The 25,988-nt window shown below is 47.3% G+C and overlaps 2 protein-coding genes across 2 annotated transcripts in view; one reads left to right on the top strand and one right to left on the bottom strand.

Annotated features, from left to right (window-relative positions):
• Positions 1-15,366, top strand: part of LOC103634374 (aspartic proteinase CDR1) — a 29,544-nt gene extending 14,178 nt beyond the window's left edge. Inside the window, exons 8-12 of the mRNA XM_020540885.2 lie at positions 3,268-3,453; positions 4,023-4,144; positions 6,156-6,257; positions 6,340-6,437; positions 14,814-15,366. Coding sequence (XP_020396474.1) covers positions 3,268-3,453; positions 4,023-4,144; positions 6,156-6,257; positions 6,340-6,437; positions 14,814-14,985 — 680 coding nt within the window. The 3' untranslated portion in view covers positions 14,986-15,366. The remainder of the gene's footprint in view (positions 1-3,267; positions 3,454-4,022; positions 4,145-6,155; positions 6,258-6,339; positions 6,438-14,813) is intronic.
• A 4,691-nt stretch (positions 15,367-20,057) lies between these two features.
• Positions 20,058-21,969, bottom strand: LOC103633384 (NAD(P)-binding Rossmann-fold superfamily protein). The gene is made up of 2 exons (XM_020541418.2): positions 21,259-21,969; positions 20,058-21,128 (listed from the first exon to the last, which is right to left on the bottom strand). The coding sequence occupies exons 1-2, from the start codon at positions 21,285-21,287 to the stop codon at positions 20,234-20,236; spliced, it is 924 nt and encodes a 307-aa protein (XP_020397007.1). The 5' UTR covers positions 21,288-21,969; the 3' UTR covers positions 20,058-20,233.
• Between the last annotated feature and the right edge of the window lie 4,019 nt (positions 21,970-25,988).

Genomic DNA, 25,988 nt, shown 5'->3' with positions numbered 1-25,988 from the left:
GCTGTGGTGCAAGAGAATGAAGACCAAATTTCCTGAGTAAAAGGTACCAGAATTCTCGGGCGAAAGAACATTGCACAAGGAGGTGGTCTATATTTTCTTCCTCTTGGTCACATAACAGACATTTCTCTGGATGATTTAGGCCTCGCTTTGCCAATCTATCAGCTGTCCAACATCTCTTATGGGCCACCAACCAAAGGAAGAAGCGACATTTTGGCAAGGCCCAGGACTTCCAGATTCTTTTATAATGTTCAAATGTCACAGATCCTAGGAACAGTCCTTCATATGCTGATTTGGCTGAGTACACACCATTCGAGGCAATACTGAAAGTATGCTTGTCGTCAACCTCCGGCTGTAGCTCGATGCCAGATATCAAATCCCAAAGCTGAAGGTAATCTGTCAAAACCCCTACTGACAAAGCTCCTCTGATGTCAGAAATCCATTTGGCGCTAACAATTGCTTCCTGAACTGTCCTGCAATTGATTACCCGCTTCGGAATTGCGCCAATCAGCCTTGGAAACAGATCTGCAATTCTTTTTCCATTAAGCCATTTATCCTTCCAGAATTTGGTATTGTTTCCATTCCCCACTTCAGTGGTCACTACTGCAGAAAAGAAAGCTCTAGCCTTTTTTGGGACTTGTATTTGAAGTCCAGACCAGGGCCGAGAGTGGTCAGTCTTTTGTAACCAAAGCCACCTTAGTCGAAGTGCCCAACATAATTCTGGAAGACTAGAAATACCAAGCCCTCCAAGCTTTAGGGGGCGACAGACTTTTCCCCAGGCAACAAGACAGTGGCCACCTCTAGCTTCTTTGCGACCTCTCCATAGAAAACCTCTTCTGATTTTATCAATAGCTTCCAAACCCCACTGTGGGATATCCACTGCCATTGCTAAGTATACCGTCATGCTAGTAAGAACATGCTGAACTTGCACTCTTCTTCCAGCCCGTGTCATTAAGTCAGCCTTCCAATTAGGAAGCTGATCAGCTATCTTATCCACAAAAGGTTGGAACTGTTGCTTTGTCAACTTGTGTAAGGATAAAGGGAGCCCCAAATAACGACACGGAAAGGTTGAGATTTCACATGGCATCAGGGTCTGGACTTCGAGCAGCACCTCCTCAGAGCATCTAATAGGATACACATTTGACTTTTGCACATTATTGTGTAGCCCCGAGGCATCTCCAAACAGTTGAAGAATGCTAAGAGTGAGGTCTATATCTGTCAGTGCTGGGCATAAGAAAAGGACCACATCATCGGCATACACGGAGACTCGATGGAGCTTTTTTGTACTAGAAAGTTGCTGCAGCAAACCATCATTTTCTGCCTTGGAGAACATGTAGACAAGGACATCCATAACTAAAATGAATAGCATAGAGGAGAGGGGGTCTCCCTGCCGAAGTCCCCTGCGATGCTTAATATGATGACCTGGAAATCCATTTAAAAGAATCTGAGTAGAGGAGGTAGCCAGAAGCCCACAAATCAAATCCCTCCAAATCTGTCCAAAACCCAACTTCTTCATTACCTCAATCAAAAAAGGCCAAGAGACAGAATCGAAAGCTTTTGTAATATCTAATTTCAACAGCAGGCTGGCCTTGTTTTGCTGATGCAGCAACCTGGCGGTTTGTTGAACCAACATGAAATTGTCCTGAATGAATCTCCCTTTTATAAATGCGCTCTGATTAGGTGACACCATCACGTTAAGCTTGCTGGCCAATCTGTTAGCAAGGATTTTGGTGACCAACTTGGCAAAACTGTGCACCAAACTGATAGGCCTGAAATCTTTAATATTGTCAACTCCGTCTTTTTTGGGGATCAATGTGATATAGGCTGTATTCAGGCGCCCAAAATTGTTAAATTTCCTACCCCAAACAGCCGAGATGGCTGCCATAATATCATTCTTGATAATTGTCCAGCAAGCCTTGTAGAACCTTCCTGTGAATCCATCAGGGCCAGGAGCCTTATCTGAGGGAAGACATTTGATGGCATCCCAAACTTCCTGCTCTGAAATGGGGGCTTCCAGATCGGTCAGATCAAAACTGGGCATTCCAAGAGCCTCTAACTCAATTGCCCGTATCCTGTCCATACTGTTCCCCAATAGATTGGTGTAGAATTGGTCCACACAGGCAACTTTCTCCTCATGGCTGGTTAGGTTTTGATCCCCATCAACAAGACATGCCACAAAATTTTTTCTTTTACGGTGACGGGCGTGAAGGTGGAATAACTTTGTATTAGCATCTCCATCTTTGAGCCATGAAATCCTTGCTCTCAGCCTTGCAATAGTTCTCTTGCAAGATGATAAAAGTAATGCCTGTTTCTTGAGTCTGAGTTTGAGCCAGCATTCAGCAGGGCTGAGCACTCTACCATCCTGCGCTATTTCCAGCTTATGGAGGATTTCTTTAGCAAGGGCAAGTTGGGACCTCACGTGCCCGATCTGCTTTTCGCTCCAGGCCTGCAAGCTTTTTGCAGTTCCTTGAAATTTCATTTCCAGGGATTTAAAAGGACATGTAGCTGTCTCAATAGAGTTCCATGTAGCAAGGACAATATCCTGAAACCCCTCAAGCTTGGTCCAGAAGGATTCAAAGTGGAAACGCCTTTTTCCGGATTTATTATCCCTAAGCCCCAGGAGTAAAGGACAATGATCTGAATCTTGTGAGGCAGTACTCTGAAGAAGAACATTGGGGAAGAGCAATTCCCAATCTACTGAACAGAACACTCTTCTGAAAGCATAGATGGAATCACAACATCTGACTGGCATAGATGGACAAGCTTAGTCTTCGCTATGAGAGACACAAATACCATGCTAAAGGAAACAAGCAAGCTAGTATTATTTATTTATCCATTCTACATTTCAGATAACCTGGCATATTTAGCTTTCTTTATTTTATTTTTGTTATGTTTATGTAGTTGTTTGCAAAACTTGAGCCTACAGATAACAGATGTAGCTTTCTCTGTAACGGTAGCCGTGGTTGAAAACTAAAATGATTTAGGATATAGAACTCTCTCTCTCTCTCTCTCTCTTCCATAATGGTGAAGAAAACTGTGAATCTGTTGTTACTATGTGCCTGTCTACAATTTCTTTTGGTTGCTATGAGGCCTGTTTATTTAAATATTGTTTCTTTGGCTATCACAATTCTCTGAATGATAGGTTCTTGATTTATTCAAAGGCTGTAGTAAAAATAGTATTTCTATTACAGGATCATGACAACACTTTATTATTTTATGCATTTAGAAACTTAGCCATTTTGAGTAGCTAAGTAATGATCTTAATGGCAGGCATCATTGTTCGTAATACACTTGTGACCTATGACCGTCACAATGAAAAGATTGGCTTTTGGAAAACTAACTGTTCAGAGATGTGGGAGAGACTACATATCGGTGATGCTCCTTCACCAGCCCCTTCAAGTGACACAATTTCAAAAACTGATTTGTCACCTGCTCCTTCCCCTAGTAGCTTGCCAGGTTTGTGCCTAAATATTTTATTTTCTATTAGTTTCACATGTATTATATGATGAATGACAAAACATGGATATTAGTTATATATATTCACTTGTAATTATCAGTTAAGCATCTTTTTTGTTTTGATCTGCTTTATTGGCAGCTGTTTTGGTACTTATGAATATGAAGCTTGATAGGGCTTTAGTTTTATATTAAATGAGGCAAACAATCAACCTGCCTCTCTGAAAGGTCCTTTAAGCTTCAATTCAACCCATGCTTCACTCAAATTTTGTTACCTACTTAGTTCTTTGAGTTTGATGGTACATTCACCAGTCTTTATGGCTTGCACAATAACCTGGTCCAGATTTTATATGCATATAGTGATTTTGTTAATAACCAGCCTATCACTGTAAGCTAAAGCAACAAGTAAATATTTTCTTAGTTGTTTTTTTTTCAACAATAGCACACTTTATTTTTATGTACTTTACATAAACATTACTGTTATGGATATGATCATTCGGCTGTGCCAATGCCCTCTTGGTTTACAGTACTGATAGCCATGATTATCATACTTGTTGATCTTTGGCTTGCAGAGTTTGATGTTGGTCTCATCACCGTTGATATGTCCATAAATGTCACTTACCCAAATCTGAAACCTCATCTCCATGAGCTGGCTGAGCTGATAGCTAAAGAGCTGGAGATTGACTCTCGTCAGGTATTAAGAATTAGAAGTATGCAACAACTTGGTTGCGCTAGTTATGCAATTGGTTCTTCTTGTAAGATTGTGAAGTGCTTGATGTATTGCATAGGAGAAGGTTACATATATAGAGAGACCTACGGAACCCTAACCCTAATGGGTCGGCAGCCCAACAGCGGTGCTAGCCCATCTACGGATACATATAGGAACACACACTCTAACATCTCCCGCAGTCACTAACGATGAGACTGGAGCAGAAGCCGAAAGTAGGACCCGACGGGTTGACCCCCCTCCCCCCCGACGCAGTCGCAGCGTCGTGAGGGTGCGAGTGTTGCGGCTGGAGTAGGGACCGGTGTGCACTCCATGTGGATGATAGCCCCTGGATGTCGAGGTAGCCAAAGTCGGGAGACACACAGTGGCAGCCTCGTTCTTCTTAGGGGTCGACGTTCAAGCGTCAACAATCGGGGCGACGCAACAAAAGAACACCAGCAGGCCAAGGACCTTCTTGCTTCTTCTCGTCCGATCGTCGAGGAGCCCCGCCAAGGAGACCGGCGGTAGCGCATGCGTCTACGTCGGTCAGGGTGGCCGCGCCCGCGGTAGAATACGGATCCGGTCGGGAAGGCCACATAGTGACGGATCCAGCCATTAAGACGACGATCCGGCCAAAGGGACAACGGATCCAGCCGGGAAGGCCACAACAACATGGATCCGACCGCGACAACGATAAAACCAACGATGGCGGCGATGAAGGGGAGGGCGACGGGGCGGGTCCAGCCGGGCAGGGGCCTATGTCGGACCTGGCAAGGGATACGGCGCCGGCGCCGGGAGAGCCTTGAAGGAGAGGAAGGCGCTGCGAGGCGTCTCAGGCGAGGGCAGACAACAACCACAGGGACAGAGCAGAACGCCGCCAGCTAGCGACCATGTGGGGAAGGCTTGCTGGAGGAGGGGGCCGCCATGACCACGTCGGGGCTGGGCCCACGCTGGAGAGAGCAGAGGTGGCGCGCAGGGGCGGGGGGGGGGGGGGGGTGCGCAGGGGGAGGATGTCGTAGGTGAGGAGGCTGGTGATGTGGGAGAGCACGCCGGCAACGCGCCCGTTATGGGCGCTTGCCGGCCAGGGGGCACGCTGGCAGGGACCGCTACTCGCCGGAGTTGGGCGGTGCGGGCGCGGCGCGGTCCGGCGGCGTAGATCCGAGGTCAGACGACATTGGCAGCGCGGATCCGGACGCCAGCAACAGGAAGCGCGGCCAGGGGGCGGTGGCGCAGTCTGGCCGGAGGGGAGCGACACGGCCACGTCGGCGAATGGGAGAAGGGCCACGCCGCCGCTGGTGGTAGGCGCGACGGCCTGGGGGAACGGCGCTGTCGCGAGGGGGAGCTCGGACTTGAGAAAGCAGGGGGAGTCGGAGTTGAGGGAGGGCGCGTCCATGGTGGCCGGCGACCATGCATCCCGGTGAGGGGCTCTAGCAGGGGGAGGAAGACACCATGAGAGACTGCTGCGCGAGCTCAAGGGAGCAGGGACGCCCTGTTGCTGGTGGTGAAGGGGTCTGTGGGGAGGTATCCTCTGCACTTGTTGAACCAGGGAAGGGGAAGGAGATGGCTGGTGGCGTGTGGGATGGGGGCTGCCCCCGGGAGTGATGGAGGAGCCTCCCGGGGACGGCGCCGCGGAAGCCGGTGGCCGACGACCTGTGCTTGGGTGGTCGACGGCTATGGGAGGGAAGGGTGAAAACCTAGCCTTTTAATACCATGTAAGATTGTGAAGTGCTTGATGTATTGCATAGGAGAAGGTTACATTACATATATATAGAGACCCAAGGAACCCTAACCCTAATGGGCTGGCAGCCTAGCAGCGGTGCCAGCCCCGTCTACGGATAGTCGGATACATATAGGAACACACACTCTAACACTTCTCAGTCAAGATTGAAGAACATCTGTGTTTGTATTCTACATTCATTTACTTCAGCCTGCACTATCACATAGTTGTTTTTATATTGCTTCAATATGGTTTGGCTGACGCTGCTATTTAATTTGACAGGTTCGAGTTATGAATATTACGAGCCAAGGAAATTCTACTCTGATTAAATGGGGTATTTTTCCAGCAGGATCTGATAATGCTATGTCCAACGCAACAGCGATGGTAGCATATATTCTTGAACCATTATAACTATTTCGGGCTCAGTTTTTTTCACTTATTAATTTATTATATTGATTTATGCCAGGGTATCATCTATCGGTTAACTCAGCATCATGTTCAGTTGCCTGAAAATCTTGGCAATTATCAATTGCTCGAGTGGAATGTGCAGCCCTTGTCAAGAAGGTGAGGACTGTTTATTTTTTCTCAAATACGTAGGAGAGCTATGTATCATTGTATTATAAGGATAAGAAAAATAGATGAGGGGCATAAGCCCACTCAGAAACAGGAACCAGAAACACACACACAAACACCAACACAACACCAATCACAACACCACGCCCAGGACACTCAAACCCGCCTGAGAACACACTTAAAACAACTCAATGGAAAAACTCCTCCCTTCTCTCAACCTGGATCAAAGGAAAAACTCCCTTCCAATGCCAATAGTGGTAGTTACTGCAGACTGAAAGTGGGCTCTAGCTTTTGTGGAAATATTGAGGTTTGAGCCAGCCCAAGGTTTAGAGGGCTCCGTCTTCTAGAGCCACAACCATCTCAACTGCAGAGCCCAATTTATAGTGAGGAGGTCAGGAACGCCCAGACCTCCAAGCTCCACGGGTCTAACAATTTTATCCCAAGCGATAAGACAGTTACCCCCTCTAGCCTCCCTTATGCCTTTCCATAAAAAACTCCTTATTTTGTCAATAGCTTTGATACACCATTTAGGGACATTGAGCGCTATGAGTAACCATTAGGAAATTGTCATGAATATATCTGCCACGTATGAAGGATAGGGGCGGACCTAGGGGTGTTTTAGATAGGCCTCCGACTACCATGAAATTTGATCAAAAAACAAACTAGTACTCAACGTTTAGATCCAAAGAAACAAATTTATTCAACTTGTAACTTAATTTGATGACTTAAATCATTATGTGACATTTTGTTTATTTTCTAACCATGTATCGAACTGATGGAAACTAAATATATGTGGTACCGAATTATCCGCGGTGTTAAATGTCAACATTTTTTTGTCATCGACTACCCTAGGTTCAAATCCTGGGTCCGCCACAGATGAAGGCACTTTGATTTGTGCTGACCAATTTGTCTATTTGGGGTGCCAGCCTATTAGCAAGAATATTTGTGAGAAGCTTAGCGAAGTTGTTCACCAGGCTAATAGGCCTAAAGTCCCCAAGGTGTGCAACTATAGCCTGCTTGGGAATGAGAGTGAGGTATGCTGAATTAAGATGCCACAGCCTACCAGGGGACCCATGTTGGATTAACAAGATGGCGGCCAAGATGTCCCACTTGATAATATTCCAGCACAACTTGTAGAAGCAGTTGGACTGGGAAACCCTAACCCTAACTAGGGTTGGGACTAGTATATATCAATAGATGTTGGGCTTGGCCCATTACAAAAGGGTGTGACAGTAATTACAAAGGGGCTAACCCCTAAACCCTAAACGGGTACTCTAACACCCTCCGCATTCTGAACTTTATCTTGTACAGATGTTGAGACTGGATTGAAAATCGGTACACTCGACTGTAGCCCCTTGGTGAAGATGTCGGCGAACTGTAGCATAGTGGGGACGCTGAGAACTCGAATGTCACCGGCAGTGACACGCTCGCGGATGAAGTGTGGGTCGATCTCCACGTGCTTCGTGCACTGATGCTGCACGGGATTGGTGGAGAGGTAGACCACGCTGACGTTGTCGCAGTAGACGAGGGTGGCGCGCTGAAGGGGGTTGTCAAGCTCTTGGGGCAGCTAGCGCAGCCAGGAGGCCTCTGCCACGCCGTTGGCCACAACACGGTACTCGGTCTCTGCGCTAGAGTGGGAGATGATGGGCTGCCGCTTGGCGGCCCAGGAGACGAGGTTGGCACCCAAGAACACGACATATCTGGAATTGGACCAGCGCGTGTTGGGACAACCAACCCAATTAGCGTCGGTGTAGACCACATGCTCCGACGTCGGGGAGGGTCGGAATAGAAGGCCGTAGTCGAGGGAGCCGTGGAGGTAGCACAAGATTCGCTTCAGAGCGCTGAGATGGGGCTCTCGCGGGGTGTGCATGTGCAGGCACACCTGCTGGACGGCGTAGGCGATGTCGGGCCTAGAGATGGTCAGGTACTAGAGCGCGCCGGTCAGGCTCTGGTAGGACGTCGCGTCGGCGACCGGGGGCCTGTCGTCCTCAGAGAGCTTCGCTTGAGTGTCGATAGACGTGGAGCAGGGCTTGCAGTCGGACATGCCAGCCCGCTCTAGGATGTCGACAGCGTACTGGTTCTAGTGGAGGAAGAGACCCTGAGGTCGACGCTGATGGATCGTCAAAGTGTCGTGGAGGAAGGCGTTCTTGACGTCGAGCTGATGGGTCGTCCAGTCCTGGGAGAGGACGACTCGAACACTGGCAAACTTGACAACGGGGTTGAAGGTCTCGTCGTAGTCCACTCCGAGGCGCTGGGTGAAGCCCCGGAGGACCCATCAGGCCTTGTAGAGGTCGAGGGAGCTGTCCAAGGTCATATTGTGGCGAAAGAGCCACTTGTCGGTGACTACGTTGGTGCCTGGTGGACACGACACCAGGTCTCAGGTGTGGTTGGCTAGCAGGCCGCGTACTCCTCCATAACGTGACGCCAGTGGGGGTCGGCAAGGGCGGCACGAACGGAAGAGAGGACCAGGGAGGCGCCCGGAGGGGTGACAGCTGTGTCAACCACCAGGATCAGCCGGTCGACGGGGCGGAGAACGTCGGCTGCGCGGCGAGTCACCATCGGGTGGACGTGCCCGGGTCGCGGTGGATTGCGACCGGGTGGTACACAGGAGTCTCGGTGCGGGCCGGCAGGGCGTCGGCAGCCAAGGGCGGGGCCCGCTCGCGGTTGTGGTAGACGAGGGTGGGGTCGGCAAAATGAGTCGCGCTCGTCGACGGGGTCGGGGCAACGGGATACGAGGGAGTGGCCCGCCCGTGGCGATGGTAGACGAGGACGAGGTCGGCGAAGCGGTCTGCGCTCGTCGACGGGGCCACGCATGGCACATGCGTGGTTGATGGTTCCGCGTATGGCGCAGGGGCCGCGCGTGGTGCAGGCGGGGTTGACGGGGCCGGAAGAGGCACGAGCGGAGGCGTCGAGGCCGCGCGTGGCTTGGGTAGAGGCACGAGCGGAGGCGGCGGAGCCGTGCATGTTGTGGGCAACGGCGTGGGGCGGGGCGCCTGGGGTGGAGTGGGAACCAGATCATACTCAAGGAGGGAGTCAGGATCATTGTGTGGAAAGGAGCCAACAAGGGGAAACACATCTTCGTCGAAAACAACGTGACAAGAGATGATGATGCAGTGTGAGGTGAGGTCAAGGCAGTGATACCCCTTGTGGTCAGGGCAGTAACCAAGGAAGAGGCAGCGAGTGGAGCGAGGTGATAGCTTATGGCGAGCGGTGGCGGAATTGTTGGGATAGCAGGCACAACCTGAAAGTTGCCTAGAGGGGGGTGAATAGGCAAGTGGAAACTTTTTTCAACAAAAACTAGAAACGAACTGGGTAAAACCGGTTCAACCGGTTTGCCCGAGCTCAACTAAAGAATGAGATATAAAACTGAATTGATCTCGAAATCCACCCAGTTAACTTTTGAAATGAGATGTTCTTGTTGATCCACATGGTTCAAAGTAGTAGATCTGAGAAGGACACTTCTCAAAATCCACACACCAAAAAGATATAAACAAATCTTCCACGGAATGGTGAGAGAACGAAGAACACAAACAAACACAATGAGCAAGAACACAAGAGACACAAGATTTATCCCGAGGTTCGGTCACACCACCAAGGTGCCCTACTTCCTCGTTAAGGCGCCCACAAAGAGCCGGGTCTCTTTCAACCCTAATCCTCCCTTTGCCGACCACAAAGGTCAAGCCCACACACTAATCTTTGCTCAAACGAGCGGGTAATACAAACTTTCTTGTGGTCTTCCACAAGATTTGGAGACTCACAAGAGACACCTAGTCGTCTAGGAGCTAGAAGCTCCAAGAGTAATGAATCCACAAAGAACTTGATGTAGTACCAAAGCTCGAATCAAGAAGAACAAGAAGGATTTGGAGATGAAGCACAAAAACCGCAACTCTTCAATCTCACTCAAAGATTTCTCTCCAAAGATTTGAAATGGGAGAGGCAAGAGGTGTGTGAGATAGAGTGGGAGGTGTTTCTCAGGTTAGAAATGGAGTCCAAGTCGTGCTTTACTATAGGGGAGAGAGGTAGGAGTGAGTATATATAGGTGGGGCTCCAAAACTAGCCGTTTTTTACTTTTCTACACAAACACCGGTTGAACCGGTCCCAAAACCGGTTGAACCGGTTTTCAAAAAGCTGCGCACAGTTTTTTGGCTGACACAGCAGACTGGCAGAAAAAAGTGAACAGTGCAAAAACCGGTTGAACCAGTTTCCACCAGACCGAAAACCGGTTGAGTGTCCGGCTGAGCTGGTCCAAAAACCGCTTGAGGGCTTGTTTGGGTAATCTTGGATTGAAGTGGATTAAGATGGTATAAGATGTATTGAAGTGTAATATGAACTAATTTCCCTTTCAATCCCTAAAATACACTTCAATCCACTTTAATTCCTCTTTATCCAAACAAGGCCTTAGTGGTTTTTGAATACCAGCTGAACCAGCCTGAAAACCAGCTGAACCAGTATTTGAATACCAGCTGAACCAGCCTGAAAACCAGTTGAACCAGTATTTTCCAGAGGGCAATTTTGGCCAAGATAGACTTAAAAAGGTTGTACTACATACTTTCACTAAGGATTAACAAGGGTAAAATAGAAGTTTTGGATCAAGGATTTTGAGCTTTAGTACCAACACCAACCATCTTTATGGATCCCCCTGATAGTACGACGATTCCTATACTCAAGTTAAATAAAATATAATTAAGTAAACTCTTTGAGTCATTGGTGTCTCATGTGTAATTTCTCCATGGCATTGCTTCATAAGGATCACAAACATCTTTGTCTCACCTTTTGAAGCAAACAAAAATCAAACCCTGTGACTTGTACCATTTCACCATATATGAGTTCAAATCATGGCTTCAAGTCACCTTACTGATGCATCAACATATTATAACTCTTCATAGCTGATTAGTTCATCGACTTAGTGCAAGTACTCTCTTCTTCACCTTAGTCATGGTACCTCGGTCCACAAGCTGTCGCTTGGCCTTCACCTTCGCTTAGTTCCTCGAAGCTCTTTCCTTGCTATCTTCACCCTATCAAGCCATTCTCGAGTCACATCATATTGAGCATTAATTGAGAGAATCATTTCTTCGATATTGTGAACCTTGCTTGAATGTTATCTAGCTATAAATGCTAAGATCAATCAAGCTCTAGTTTGATTCTCATAGAAGCACATATGGACTAATAGTAATATGGTCAAGCCAATTCACGATTCATCATATCTTATTCTCTTTGGCTTGACGAATCCTCTTAATCACTTCAACCTCTATTATGATCATATTTATGCATAGTGATTTCTCAGGTCTTGTCCATATATTCAAACCAATATAGAGACCATATTATATCCATTTGCATTGTCCCACTGGTTATTTAACCTTGTGTTGAACCTTTGTTCACTGATCATTATACACTATTCAAGTATGTTCATCATACTGAATTTCCTGTTCAACACTTAGCAAACTTGTTAGACCTTTAAATGTGTTGTTATCCAAATCACCAAAACTCACAAAGGGATGAATGCACTTTCACAACCGAACACGCAGAGGTGGCCGTAGGAGAGGGTTGTGCCGTACCGGGCGAAGTAGGGAGTGGGGTGGCTCACCGCCTTCGAGGGGAGGCAGTTGAGGAGATGTGTGGCGGTGTTCATGGCCTCTGTCCAGTAACTAGCAGGGAGAGACCCCTGAAAAAGGAGGTAGTGGATCATGTTGGTGGTGGTGCGAATGATGCGTTCGATACAGTTGTTTTGGGGAGAGGTGTAGGGGCACGAGAGACGCATCTGGATGTCGTGGGTGAGGAAGAAGGAGCGAGAGGCGTTGCGGATCTCGCGACCATTATCACACTGGAGTTCACGGACCGGACGACGGAACTGGGTGGAGACCCAGGCGAAGAAGTGGTTGAGGGTGGTGAACGTGTCGGACTTCTGCCGAAGTGGGAAAGTCAAAAGAAAATGAGAGAAGTCGTCCATAATGACCAGGTAGTATTTGTAACCAGAGAAGATGAGGACAGGAAAAGTCCAGAGATCACAATGCACAAGATCAAAGGCCTAAGTAGCCCGGGACGTGGAAGTGGAGAAAGGATGACGAGAGTGACGACCGAGCTGACAACCATGACAGAGGCGCTCAGAGGAACCCCGAATGTAGGAGATATCTGAGTTGACAAGCATGACAGTTCTTTGTTGTTCGTTTTGTTGCTCTCCTAAGCTCTCACCTATTCTCTGAGTGTTTGGGTCCACCTGACAGTGCAACCACATGTTAGTGCCCAACATTTGGCGGCCACGGTTTGGGCGACGAATACAACACCCACGATAACTCCCAAGAAAAGCACCTGTCCCAGCCCACCATCAAACGACGACGACGCTCGGGCCTCCTTGTTGTCAAGAAAGGCAAGGTAGCCCTCGCTGCCGATCATTCCCCACCACCTAAACCAAAGGGTGAGGACCACCTCACAAAACAAAAGCAGACAGCTGCCTCCACCGAGCAAGAGGGCGAGGTCCACACCCTTTGTGTCCCGATAACGGTCCCCGAGCTCAATTGCAAAGACAGGACTCAAAATCGGCCTATCAAAACCAGCGAAGTGTCTGCGGGCAACCAGATCCATAGCCCAGCCTCGACCAAGCGGCCTGACCCCGCACGCCAAATACTCTTCAACCAGATCTCGGTCGCTGCAAGCAACAACAACAAAACCGAAGGCACAGTCGTTGTGGTCCCTCTCTTCAACCGCAAAGCGTGGCAAAGCCTCAACCTGAAATAAAACCAATTTTTCTGTCCACCCCCCACTTATTCTTCGCACAAGGGGCTAACTCAACAACTTCCCAGTCTTCGCGGTAAAAGTACAACTGCCAAACTGATCAACTCCGTCGCCCGAAGACCTGCCAGTGCAAGCAATAGTGCTTGGCGAAGACCTCGACGCTCGGGCCTCCGCCAAAGGTAGTCATTGCCCACACAAACTTGCTCAACGCAACCATGGCGTTCGACGTTAATTAGTGAATTTGAACCTTAAACTTCTCAAGCACTTCAATTAGAAAACCATGGCACGACAGACGAAGTCCTGCAGCGAACAACCCCTCAAAAAATAACATTTCGACATCTGGCCTCGGCACAGTCTCCACCCAAGGGGCACGCCCGTATCCACCCAGGAAGTAGCGCGAACTCTCCATCTCGTTTACCCTCCGATGTAATCTTCGAGGGGCCCACATCATAATTCTCTCGGCCTGGCCCACCGGAGCATGGAACCCTAGTAGAGGAAGAGCCAACGCCCTTCCTGCCCCGTGGTGCGGCGACGGAGTTGCACCACCACTGCGAGAGGGGGGCATGGCAGCGTACCGGGGTCGACGGCGAGCGGCAGTCTTTAGATGGCGCAGCGTCAGCGAGCTTGTCGTCGATCTCGTCACCAGCGGCGAAAACGACAGTTGCAAGCGGCGGTGATCTGACGGTTCTTGCGAGCGCCGATGGGTGCGAAAGCAGAAGTGGTGGCCCATCAGCGCGGCCGCGCAGTCATTTTATACAAGCGGCACAAGCAAACAGTGTCGCCTCGGTTTTCCATCCGTCACGTCATGCGGCCCCCTCGAGGAGGTTCACCGGTTGGTCGAGGGCAACGTTCGTCCACCTCTAAATCAAGACTTCGGGAATGGCCCACCAGGATGAACCACTCCCTCGAGGGGCTACTATATGGTGGAGGCCGAACACACCATCAATTAACCGGTCGATGACTCTGTTTTACTACTAACAATTTTCGCAAATCCACGAGCGAAGGGGCATCAGCGAAGGCCTCCTTCGCTCTAACGGAATGCAACAGAGGGGCTACGTCAGGCGAAGGCCTCAGGATGGCCGAGCAGTCGAGGCCCTGCCACGATCATGACTAGGAGTCCTCGACATTCTTCGCCGAGTCTGGACAAGCAGACAACTATGTTAAGGCGCGAAGGCTCCAACAGCGCCAGCGAAGACCACGCTCTGTTGCCTGTGGTGTGCACGACATTGTAATTACTCCGTTGAGAGGAATATTCCCTGGATATAGTTGATAGCCAGGGGTAGGGTCGTACTTTGGACCACCTACCCCCGGACGGGCCTATAAATACTCCTGCCATGCAGCTGGATGGGGCGCGCATAACAAGAAACTATAGATCTCCGTTGTTTGTTTTGTTACGCTCCTGAGCTCTCACCTATTCTCTGAGTGTTTGGGTCCACCTGACATTGCAGCCACTTGTTAGTGCTCAACACTGTTATATTTACATCCCTCTCCCCAGCACCAAAAGAAAAGTTCCATGTGAGATAACTTTATGAATTATTATAGTGCGTAAAACTTCTGCAGTACCCATCCATCTTATTTGCTTGCATGGTATTCCAGTGCTTCCAGATAATTTAGTTTCCTTTTTTTCCATGGGTGCAGGTCATGGTTTCAAGAGCATGCAGTTTCTATATTGCTTGGGATTTTATTAGCTATTTTGGTCACTTTGTCAGCCTTTTTAGTAGTACTTATTTGGAGAAAAAAATTTAGTGGTCAAACTGCCTACAGACCTGTTGATTCAGTGGTTCCCGAGCAAGAACTCCAGCCACTATAATTCAAAGCTGTTTGGCGGAGCAACATATATATGATTCTTTGGTAGAGATACCCTTGTGCGGGGTTACATATCACAGCGGCACGCATCTGCTGCTGGAGTAAGCCCTTCTTTGTATGTAACACAAGCTAGAAGCTTACAGAAGAAGCACATTATGATTACGTGACTTCATTCAAAACTTAGAAGTGTTGTTCATAAACTGTCTAGTGATTCAGATCAAGAGCTCCTCTCTTATGCTTACAGTAGAAGGTTCTGTTCATGTAATGTAGATTAAGTAGGGGTAGAGAAGAGACTAAGCACACCTGTGGAACGAAACGATGTAATATCTATTTGATAAGTGCTGAGGGTATTTGGCTTCTTAAAAGGTTTTCAGGGCATGATTGATTCTCTTGCCTACTATTAAGAAAGTCCATGCAATTAATCAACCAAATTTCTATATTTAACCAGCCCCTACTTTCTGAGACTGGTGCAAGGGACAGGGGTTAGACAAGTCATGCTAATAGTGGCAAAAAAGTTATATGCCCTGTCCATGTGTTCTAAATGATGTGAAACCATTGCCACAATTTTGTTCACCAAAATTCAGCTGTGTATGCAACTTCATGAAGATCAAAATATGCCCAAAATGTAGTTTCTTTTCTGTAGCTCCGGTTGGGAATATCGTTGGTCATCTCTCAAAATACATTTCTTATTAGAAACTTTTAAATATGTGCCCTTAGTTTAGCAGCACTGTTCAGTTTTATTGATCTCTTGTAGTAAAAACATCTCATCCATTACCACTAGAGGGGGATTAAACTAAACAATGGTGTCGAACTAAGGGCACAAATATCCATTACTACTAGCGAGTGACAAAACTAAGCAGTGATGTCGAACTAAGGGCATAAATTTAAAAATCCATGAACTTTTAAATTCATGCCCTTAGTTCAACACAACTGCTCAGCTTTCTCTCTCTAGTAGTAAAAACGTCTCATCCATTACTACTACAGAGGAGAGGGAATAAAACCAAACAATGTTGTTGAACTAAGAGCGCTGATTTAAAAATCCCTTATAAATACACCCCCAACTCATTCATTCTAGCAGTTGCCCATTCTAATATCTAAAGAAACTCATTTGAGTGCGACGAAGAGCCTTTGCCTAGTGAGGGATTTGAGATTTGAAAATCACTTAATTAGCAGCCTTATTAGCACATTGGTAGTAGCTGGTGTGGACCTGTTAGCGAAAGGGCCTCTAGCCGAGTTGATTAGGTGGTCTGAGCAGCACTCCTTAGGTCCTGAGTTCGAATCTCAATGGGAGTGAATTTCAGACCGAGGTTAAAAAATGTCACTCGTTGGTTCCCTGGTTGTGTGCACATGAGATGGACTGACCTATGGGGTGGATCCTCGAGATCAAAGCACGAGTAAAGATTTGGCCTATAGGGGGCGGACCCTCGTGTTGTATGGGGGGGGGGACAACTTTCGTGACATTTCTCGGTCGGGGCTTCGGTTGAGCTTCTTCTTAATATAATACTATGAGGGTGATCTTTCCCCTACCGATCGAGTTTTTAGTGTGGACATGTTATTCTCATTAACCTTGATTAGGTCAAGTGAGAAGCTTGTTCTTGCTACTCTTGGTGATGAGTTTTAGTTTGGTGGTGATTGAGAGCTTGTGAGTAACCCAACTCAAGTTTGTACATAGTTGTGAGTGGTTTTTATGTGAGAGAGACAAAGAACCAGCTCATAGAGAGCACTTGGTCCTTTGCACGAACCAAGAGGGAAACACCCTTGCGTGGGTGCTCTAACGAGGTCATAGAAGTGCTGACTCTCTAATACCTCGATAAACCATCAAGGTATTCCTGATCTTTTCTTTACTTTGAGCATTTAAATTAAGTATTTACATACTGAAATTGCCATGCTAGTATATGATTAGAACTAAAAGGGAAATTGTCTCAACATTTCCTATAATCGATTTTGGTGTTTGACGTCCAACACAAACCATGTGGGCTAACTAGTTTTTCTAATTAATATTATTCTCAGGTGCATAAGGTTCATATACACATACAAAGAAAATGACCATGGGACAATTCTACATGTTTGGAGCAAAACAAACTTGCTGCAGCCAGTGGCGCACCGGACTGTCCGGTGCCCTGACTGGAGCACTCCACGAACTGGCCACTCTTGGGAATTCGTGGCGCTCGTCCACTAAAAATCACCGGACTGTCCGGTGAGCCCTCGATGCAATGGTCGACTGCGGGACTGCGCCCGCAGTCAGAAGACAGTCTGCGACGACAGGTCGCACCGGACTGTCCGGTGCACCACGATGACAGATGAATTCAACGGTCAACAGCTCTAAAACCTAACGGTCAGCTGACGTGGCACTCACCGGATAGTGAACAGTGGAGTGTCCGGTGCACCAACGGTGAACAGTGGAGTGTCTAGGTGACCGATTGAGAGAGGGAAAGGGTTAAAATAGACCCGGCCTTTGTGGCCTCCTCAACGGGGAGTAGGTTCTTTGGAATCGAACCTCGGGAAACAAATCGCCGTGTCCACTTGTGTTGATCTTCACCATTCGATTTGTTTCTCCCCTCTCCCCTCTCTCTCTAAAGTTCTCTGCTCACATCGTTTTGAGTTTGCTCCCAAAGTTATCTGCATTGATTGAGCAACTCATAAGCAAGAAGAACTATCTTCCGCACTCCGAATTTACTATTATTTATTTCTAACCCTAACACCGGGTGAAGTGTGTGTTCAAAGTTTATACTTTTCAGGTTCTGCCTATTCACACCCCCCTCTAGGCAACTTTTAGGGGCTTAGCGAGCAAAACTCTTTACCATACTTTTAGGCATAATGGGTGAAGTTGGGCTTGATTATAGATTTTAATTTGTGCAATAAAATTTAGAGAAGCCCAACTCACCCTCTTGATCCATTCATATGGGTCTAACCACACCCCCTAAAATTAACATAGATCAGATGAATGTATCGATCTAACAATCAAAGGTATCCATTGTATGATTCAAAGGGCCAATTTAGGACAACTCCAATGTGAATCAAGATATGGGATTCACCATGGAGGAGCTTCATTAGTGGAGTTGACATCCAGAGAGAGAAGTATTTGTCTACACAATATATCCAAATCCACACAAGGACGTTTTGGTCAGAATGGGCTATTTTGCCATTGGATATACCCCACGTGTGAATCTCTATTCTCTGTGATCCATTCTTCTTCCTTAGACAAAAAATAGGCACATGGGCAACTCAGCATGGTTGTGTTCCTAGTCGAGCAATCGACCAGGGTGTCCATGCCCCCAGGCTAGGTGACCATGACCTGACTATGGTGAGGGAGACTAAGTAAGAGAGAGATCGGTAGCTGGCCAGGGTCGGGCAGGTGATGGAGAGTGAGCGAGAGAGAGGTCCGGTCAGGGCAGGCGGGGCACGACTAACTATTATGACTAGGGTAGTGAAAGCTTCATGCCTGGTTTTGGTAATTAAGACAACTAGTGGACTAACCTATACTCTTAAGTGTTGTGAATAAGATAGGTCTGAGTCCACATAAGAGGTTAAGGAAGATTGGAAACCATGAAAACAATGGTGATGGGCAACAAAGTATGATAAAGTGTTCAACATGGTAGAGGAAGGAGAAAAACAAAATGCAAGTACTCAAGGTAAATATATAAGTTAAAGTATTTTGTTTCATCAATCAAGACACAATAGGATGCATGATAGATTTAGAATAGATGGATGTATTATTAAGAGGGGAGTTTAATTAGATGTCTCGGCCATCTAGTACCACTAGGTGTTCGAATCATATGTACATGTTTGGCAAAGTATTTGAGATTTAGCACACTTAAGAAGATGCAAGGAAGTAGTATTATATATTTTAATTGGGTCTGATCATCATCGTAAAGGGTTGTGCTCATTTCACATGGAAGATTCACGAAGAGCAACTCTAGTAATATCGTACGAGCTAGAGTGCTTCTCTAGTTTGGTTCTTACGACACCATGATTGTGGGCTTGGCTTGTGATGCCAATTAGCATGTGGACCACTAGTTTGGACTTGCCACAGTGAGGGTTGATGACAAGCAAGTGAACCTTAATTAGAAATAAATCTTTTGTCGTCTCTTATTAGGTCTAGTTTGCATTCCAAACTATTGTTGCAATTACACTTATTTGTAGTATCATATTAGTCTATCTAGTTTTGTGTAGTTTGTGTTCAAGTTTTATCTCTTGATAATTTAAGTAGATTGTCTTCTTCATAATTCTTTTATGAGCTACTAGTTTGATTAAGAGATAACCTAGAGTAAATTAGAACTAGAACAAATAAACGCTTCAAGCATATTCAAACATTTTGGCTCTAGTTATTGTTGTAAGTATTGTGAATATTTTGCCTATTCACCCCTAGCTATCTAGGTCCTATCAAAAGATTGTGAAGAAATAAGCGATAAAAACAGAAGAATGGATCGATGAGCTGTGTAATGAGTGACAATAGTGGTCTTGTGGGTAATTTTTTTAGGAACATATCCGGTACATATGAGTCTTTGGTGCACATAGGTTGTACATGAACTAACAAAGTTCACAAAAAATCATACATATTCTTTCCACCCTACTCTAATTATATACAAAATTTCAAATTTAAATTTGTTATATTTTAGTTGTAATAAAAAAGAGAACATTTTAGCCGATTTTCTAATTTAAACTTGTCCGAAATTTTATCTTTTCTATTACTCTTTATGTAATTCGAATTTGAGCTTGAAATTTCGTATATAATTAGAGTAGGGTGGAACGAATATGTATGATTTTTTAGATTTTTTTGTAAACTTTGTTAGTTCATGTGCAACTATGTGCTTAAAGACTCGTGTGCACGAATATGTTCTCTTTTTATTAACTCCGCTAAATTGAGTTGATGGAGCAACTTTTGTGGAGCTTCACGAAATGGTGAATTCAGCTCCTAGTTCCATCAATTTTATGAATTTAGATTTCATCAATACAAACCGTTTGACTAAATTTTTTTGAAGTGAAATTGTTTTTGTTGAATTTGGAGTTTGGTGAAGCAGTTACAAAAACAGACCCAAATTCTCGACTGGTCAAACAAAAGCCTTAGCTTGGATGAGTTAATGAAATTGGTGGGTGAGTTATTTGCAACGGCATCACTGATAATGTAACGCTGGTTGATACTTTAGAATGCTAGGTTTCATATCAATCCGGTCACAACTCACAACTCACGATCAACCAACAACCAAGTACATTGATTTATAATTATTCGCAGGACCTGTCCAGGAGAATGGTCAGCTAGCGGTTGAGCTTGCCTCCGGCGTGCCGATCCGCTTGCTGGCCGTGAACCCACCGTCAACCACGAGATTATGCCCGGTGACGAACTTGGCCTCGTCGGAGGCCAGGTAGACGGCCGCCCTTGCGACGTCCTGGACCTGCAGCACCGCACCACGGAGGTCGCTCATGCCAGTCTCCACCAGGCGCTTCAGCTGCTCGTCGGGGACGCCTGGGTGCAGCCTGGCGAGGGAGCGGAGCAGCAGCGGCGTGGCGATGGCGTGCGGCGAGATGGCGTTGACGCGCACCCCCGACCGCGCCAGCTCGTCCGCGGCGGCCCGCACCACGGAGATGACCGTGGCCTTGGACAGGCTGTAGGGCAGCGCGGCGAGGCCGCCGAGCATGCCCGTAGTGCTCCCCGTGTACAGGACGCAGCCGGCGCCGCGGGGCACCATGACGCGCGCGGCGTGCTTGAGACACGCCACCGCGGACCGCGCGTTGACCGCCATGACGCGGTCGAAGTCGGCGAGGTCGAGCGACGGCAGCGGCGCCGGCGCCGAGGCGCCCGGCGCGCCCGCGTTGCTGTACAGCACGTCCAGGCGGCCGTGGCGCGCCACGGCGAGGTCCACCGCCGCGGCGATCTGGGCCTCGTCCGTGACGTCGCAGCGGGCGTATTCCGCGGCCGGGCCGAGCTCGGCGGCCACGGCGCGGCCGGCGCCGTCCTGCACGTCCGCGAGGATGACCTTGGCGCCGTTCCGGACGAACTCGGCGGCCGTCGCCCTGCCGATGCCGCTGGCCGCGCCGGTGATGACGGCGACCTTGCCGGCTAGCCTTTGGGACTGGGAGTCTGACGCCGTCGAGAAGCCACCGACGACGCCACGCAAGGCGGCTCCCGCAGCCGTACCCTTGTCCCTCCTGCGTTCAAGAAGCCACGATCAGTAATCGGCGGGAATGCTTAAGAAAGGGATAGTTCGTGCATGAAAGAAACAAAAGCAGAACTAAAGCACGACAACCAATTGCGGCTGAGAGCTGAGAGGGGAGAAACCTGAAAGCGAGGTGCGTTGCTCTCAGCATCCTAACAGACTTTGTTGAGCTCCTGATGAGAGCTGGGTATTGAGTTGCCAAATGCTGTGCCGCGAACAAGCTGTAGCTGTGGCGGCCGTTTTAAGGATCTGAACGCAGGCTATAAGAATCATGATGGCAGGTTTGACTCGTTCACGACACTACTGACGGCCATGTGTGGCTAATTCTATCGCCACATTCTATATGTTAATTAAAATCGTCATGGCAGCTTCACGGTAGCTGGTCACATCGCTTCCGGCTTTCCTGTAGCTCGCAACACATGCATTGTTCTGTTCAGCATAGCAGCCTACTTCGATCTCCAGCTCATTGGTTCCTGCAGAATGGAAGTCGTTGAACACGCCATTTCAGAAGTCAGAACCAAGATGACTTATTCGTAGCTCCAGCTATACATGAGCGGAAGAGCCTGGAGCGATCTGCCAACCTATACATCCCGCTCCAAAGTCCAAACTACCAATGCAGCAATAGTTTTGCAACATGTCAACGGATCAATAAATCAAACCTTTTCAACCGACAGAGCAAGAGAACAGATCATTTCAACCGATGGGTTGCGTGCCGAAGGCCACAGAAAATGCTCCAAAAGAGGGATCTTGGACCGATGAGGCGTCAGTTCCGTGACTCTACACCTTTGACCAAGGACTGGATCAAAAGCCAAGACCTATAGATGAACTGATAAAGAAATAGCATTATAAGATATGGATGTTATTTGTTATAACCATTTGTTGCGCACGTCTGAAACAGTAACCTCGAAATCATTTAAAAAAAATAGCCTACTAGTTGATGATACTCATGGCATGCACGTAAGAAGCTCACAGCGACGGTGCGTGCGCCCATGGCCATGTCGAGGTTGACCGCGGACGCGACGACCAAGCTGGCGACGTGTAGAGGAACAGCGAGTACGTACCTCCACACCTTCATGAACAGCCCCTCTCCTGAGAAACGAATCGGAGAGGGGAATCGGTGAACATGAGGACACAAGAAGTATACTCCTAGTCACTCCTATCAAGAAGACAAGATCGTTGTTTTAGACAGAATCATGGCGTATATATCCAGAGGGGAACACAAGCAGACGCATATGGCCGAAAACCAGCAAGATTTTGGTTCCAAAATAATATATCCATGTAACGAGAGATCCATTGGACTGGACATTTCAGGCAGCATCAGAGAAGTGAACCAAAGAAAAGAAGCTAGGGAACAACATCTACGAAGTACGAGCATACGTACTCGGTTGGTTGTGCTACGTCTGGTACTCCAAAAGTGCGAGAGGGTGGGGGCTTGTGGTTTAACGGTGTCGTCGGGCTGATTTGTCCTCGTGCGATCAGGGTTTTTTTTTTCTTTCACGCGAGCCAGGAGGAAGAAGCTCTGAAACAGCAAGTGTACCGCAGCCTGCTGACAAAGTACCCTATCCTATCCTTGCAGCTGGATCCCGACACGTATACGCTGCTTGGTTTGAAATTGGAATTCGGCAAAGTTCAAATCAGAGAAAGGGTAAACTGAAAGCCATTGCCCGAACGACGGCTGCTCTGCGCCTCCTGCAGAAAATTGTGAAAATTGACGGAAAGGAGCGCAGCAGGGTTCCTGGGCCCAACCTATAATCTGGCCCGGCGCACATCGAGTTTTCAAAGTCACGTTCTACGGTGCCCGACTTTATGGGCCATCGGTTAGGCTGCAGAAAACTAACCACGGGCCTATCAGGGCTGTCATCCTGGGCCGACCGCGACCCGCCTTTTGTGAACGGGTGAGCAACATGTGCTTGGGCCCATCTATACCTAGCAACCGCTAAGCTGTTGTTAACTTATACTCCTCTTCAAATTAGTATTCGTTTTAACTTTTTATTTTTATGTCTATAACTAAATGGATGATAACGAATCTAGATATATACAAAATACATATATTAATTATTGTATGAATCTATTAAAATGCTAAAACGAATTTTGATTTGGGGTAAAGGGAGTATTTTATATTAGAATTTTGCTAAGAAATCTCTGCACGGTTTTCAAGTTATGAACAAGGTTCATCACGAAAACTGTTGCAAGGCTGCTTGTACAATAGTATTTTGACGAGTTCGATCCATCGTCTATCAGTGGCGGACGCAGAACAAATTTTTAGGTGGAGTGACACCATAAGAGATAAATCATGATACTAGACAATTAGATAAAATAGTTTCATGATAATAACGAGGTTAGGTGATAATACTAGGAGCGTTCTAAAATGATATGAATATCAGAAAACCATTTTGGCCACCTTAGGGGAAAGACGGAGAGAGGGAAAGGGGTGGGCCAACAAGGGACGATGGACACCAGTCCAAGTCCGGCACGGCTTGGTATCGTGTCGGGCCGGCCCGTGGGCTGGCTAACGTGGCCCAGGCCCGGCACAGTTATTCTTACACGGGCCGTGCCGGGCCGGAGGCACGGCGGGCCTGTCGTGCCGGGTCGAGCCCGGTCCCATAAACAAAAAACACTCAAAAATTCAGAATTTAAAGGTAATATTCAAATTTATTTTAGATTTAATTAATTATATTTATAATTTTAGATACATATTTAGACAAAGAATTTCAAATACACATATAAACACATATCACAAGTCAGAATGCTCTCATATAATAACATATCATAAGTATTATAGCTAAAAATAGACTGGTCGTTATAAAATCAGTCCCTCAAACGGGTCGTTACCGTGCCGGGCCTGTGCCTACACCGCGGGCCCGACGGCCAGGCCAAGCCCGGCACGGCTATTGGACCGGGCTAGCCCGGGCACGCCTTTAGTCGGGCCGGACCGTGCTCGTGCCGGGTCACGGGCCTACTGCCGGGTCGGCCCGTTTGGACATGTATACTTGAGGTGGCGATGATGAGGCAGCAACATGCGAGGGGCAGCAAGGGCAAGCGGTTGTAGGCAGTGACAAGCGACAATAATTGTTGCATTGCGACGACGTGGTGGGACCCTGGTGACATAGTGAGGGCAGATGGTGGTGGCACTATGGTGCCAAGCCAGGATCCCACCAATAGCTTGCCCACCAGTCGATGCGGACTAGGAGGCAAAGTAGTGACACTGCATGTGGGATCCAGACAACGTGATGAACTAACTAGTGACGAGAAGAAAAGGTGACACTGGTGACGGGTTTGGTCACCCACTACCGATCTAGTCATGATCGAAGGAGCGATCGAGCCACGAGTAGGTCGAGTAGCTAGCCGCTAGAGGAAGGAATCGAACGACTTGGATGGAGAGCGGGCTGAGCAATGGACTGTCGAGAAAAAGTTAAGTTAAAACTAGGTTTCATTAGATTTGGTTGTACCTACTATATAAAAGTTTTTTTTATTTTGATGTATATCTAAATCCAGTTATAATAGTATATAAAAATTGAGGTGGGGCCATGGCCCCCTTTGCCCATCCCTTGGATCCTCCTCTGTCGTCTATATATAGCTAGCTAACATAAGAGCATCTACAAGAGACTCTTTATTTTTTTTTCTCTATTTAACTATTTATTTGTGTTTTCATAAAGATTACACTTTATATGTAGCATCTCACTTTAAAAGACTATCTATCTAGTTTGGCTAATCAGGTGGCTACTAAATTTAGCTAATGAGAAAGTTAATTTGAAAAATTGGATATCTTAACGAGTCCAATAGTTAGTTTATTGGAGAGTTATTTTTAGTCAAATAGTTAAAAATTGGCTTGACAATACATTAGTTATTTTGTTGGAGACGCTCTAATACGGAAAATCGTCCCGAGCAATGATACCACCATCTCCGCGGGCCGCGGCTCACGGCCACACATGGCACGCGTGACACACGACAGAGATGACCTCAGGCTCGCGAATGATGGAACGCACAAGAACCCAACGATGCTTACGCGATCGGCTGCTCCACATTTCCTTACTGACTGCAACTGGAGCAAGACAACAACGCTAGCTAGCGAACAAGATAGGCCAGGGCGAGAGATCTTGACGACGCCAACATCCACTGGCACTGTCCTCGCGGTAACCTGCTGTTTAATGAGCCTTTAGATCGGAAGCGCAATTAATAAACAGCGACGGGCTCCCGTGATCGCCGGGCGAGAGATCTTGATGCCGCTCACGTGCCGCGGCCCCCGCGCGGCGGTCACGCCGACCCGCGGTCAGGGGACTCGATTCCACAGAGCAGCAGCAGTCAGCCGCGGCAGGCGGCAGCCGGCAGGCAGCACGCGGCAGGCACGGCGCGGCGCCGCGGCGGCAGCCGACACCACAGCCTGAAGGCAGGGCAGGTCAAAGGCTCGCGTCCGCGTCACCAGCGCGGCGATTAAAGTTGACCCGGTCTCGATCAAACAATCGAACTCTCATGCCCCGTCTGACAGAAGGCGCAACAATTTTAGAGGTTGTTTGGATTATAAGAGCAATTTTTACTTTTTAGGAGGTGTTTAGTTTCTAAAAACTAATTTTTAGTCTCTCTATTTTATTTTAGTCTCTAAATTACCAAATACATAATCTAAAATCAAGTTTTAGTTTTTGTGTTTAGCAATTTAAGAACTAAAATGGAATAAATTCAAGGGACTAAAATTTAGTACCTAGAAATCAAACACCCCCTTAGTCCTTCTATTTTACTGTCTAAATTATCAAAAAGGAAACTAAAACTTTATTTTAGTTTTATATTTGGCAATTAAAGAACTAAAATAAAATAAAATAAAGTGACTAAAAAGTAGTGCTATAAATCAAACACCCTC

Source organism: Zea mays, chromosome 7 (genome assembly GCF_902167145.1).
Source record: "Zea mays cultivar B73 chromosome 7, Zm-B73-REFERENCE-NAM-5.0, whole genome shotgun sequence".
NCBI lineage: Eukaryota > Viridiplantae > Streptophyta > Magnoliopsida > Poales > Poaceae > Zea > Zea mays.
Note: the sequence above shows the minus strand (reverse complement) of the source record. Positions and strands in the feature narration are given on the sequence as shown.

Excerpts from the sequence above, each read along its gene's own strand:
- LOC103633384 (XM_020541418.2), bottom strand. The coding sequence starts at position 21,287 with ATGCTGAGAGCAACGCACCTCGCTTTCAG. Across the intron at positions 21,129-21,258 it reads GCAACGCACCTCGCTTTCAG|GAGGGACAAGGGTACGGCTG; the intron begins GTTTCTCCCCTC and ends TCTTGAACGCAG.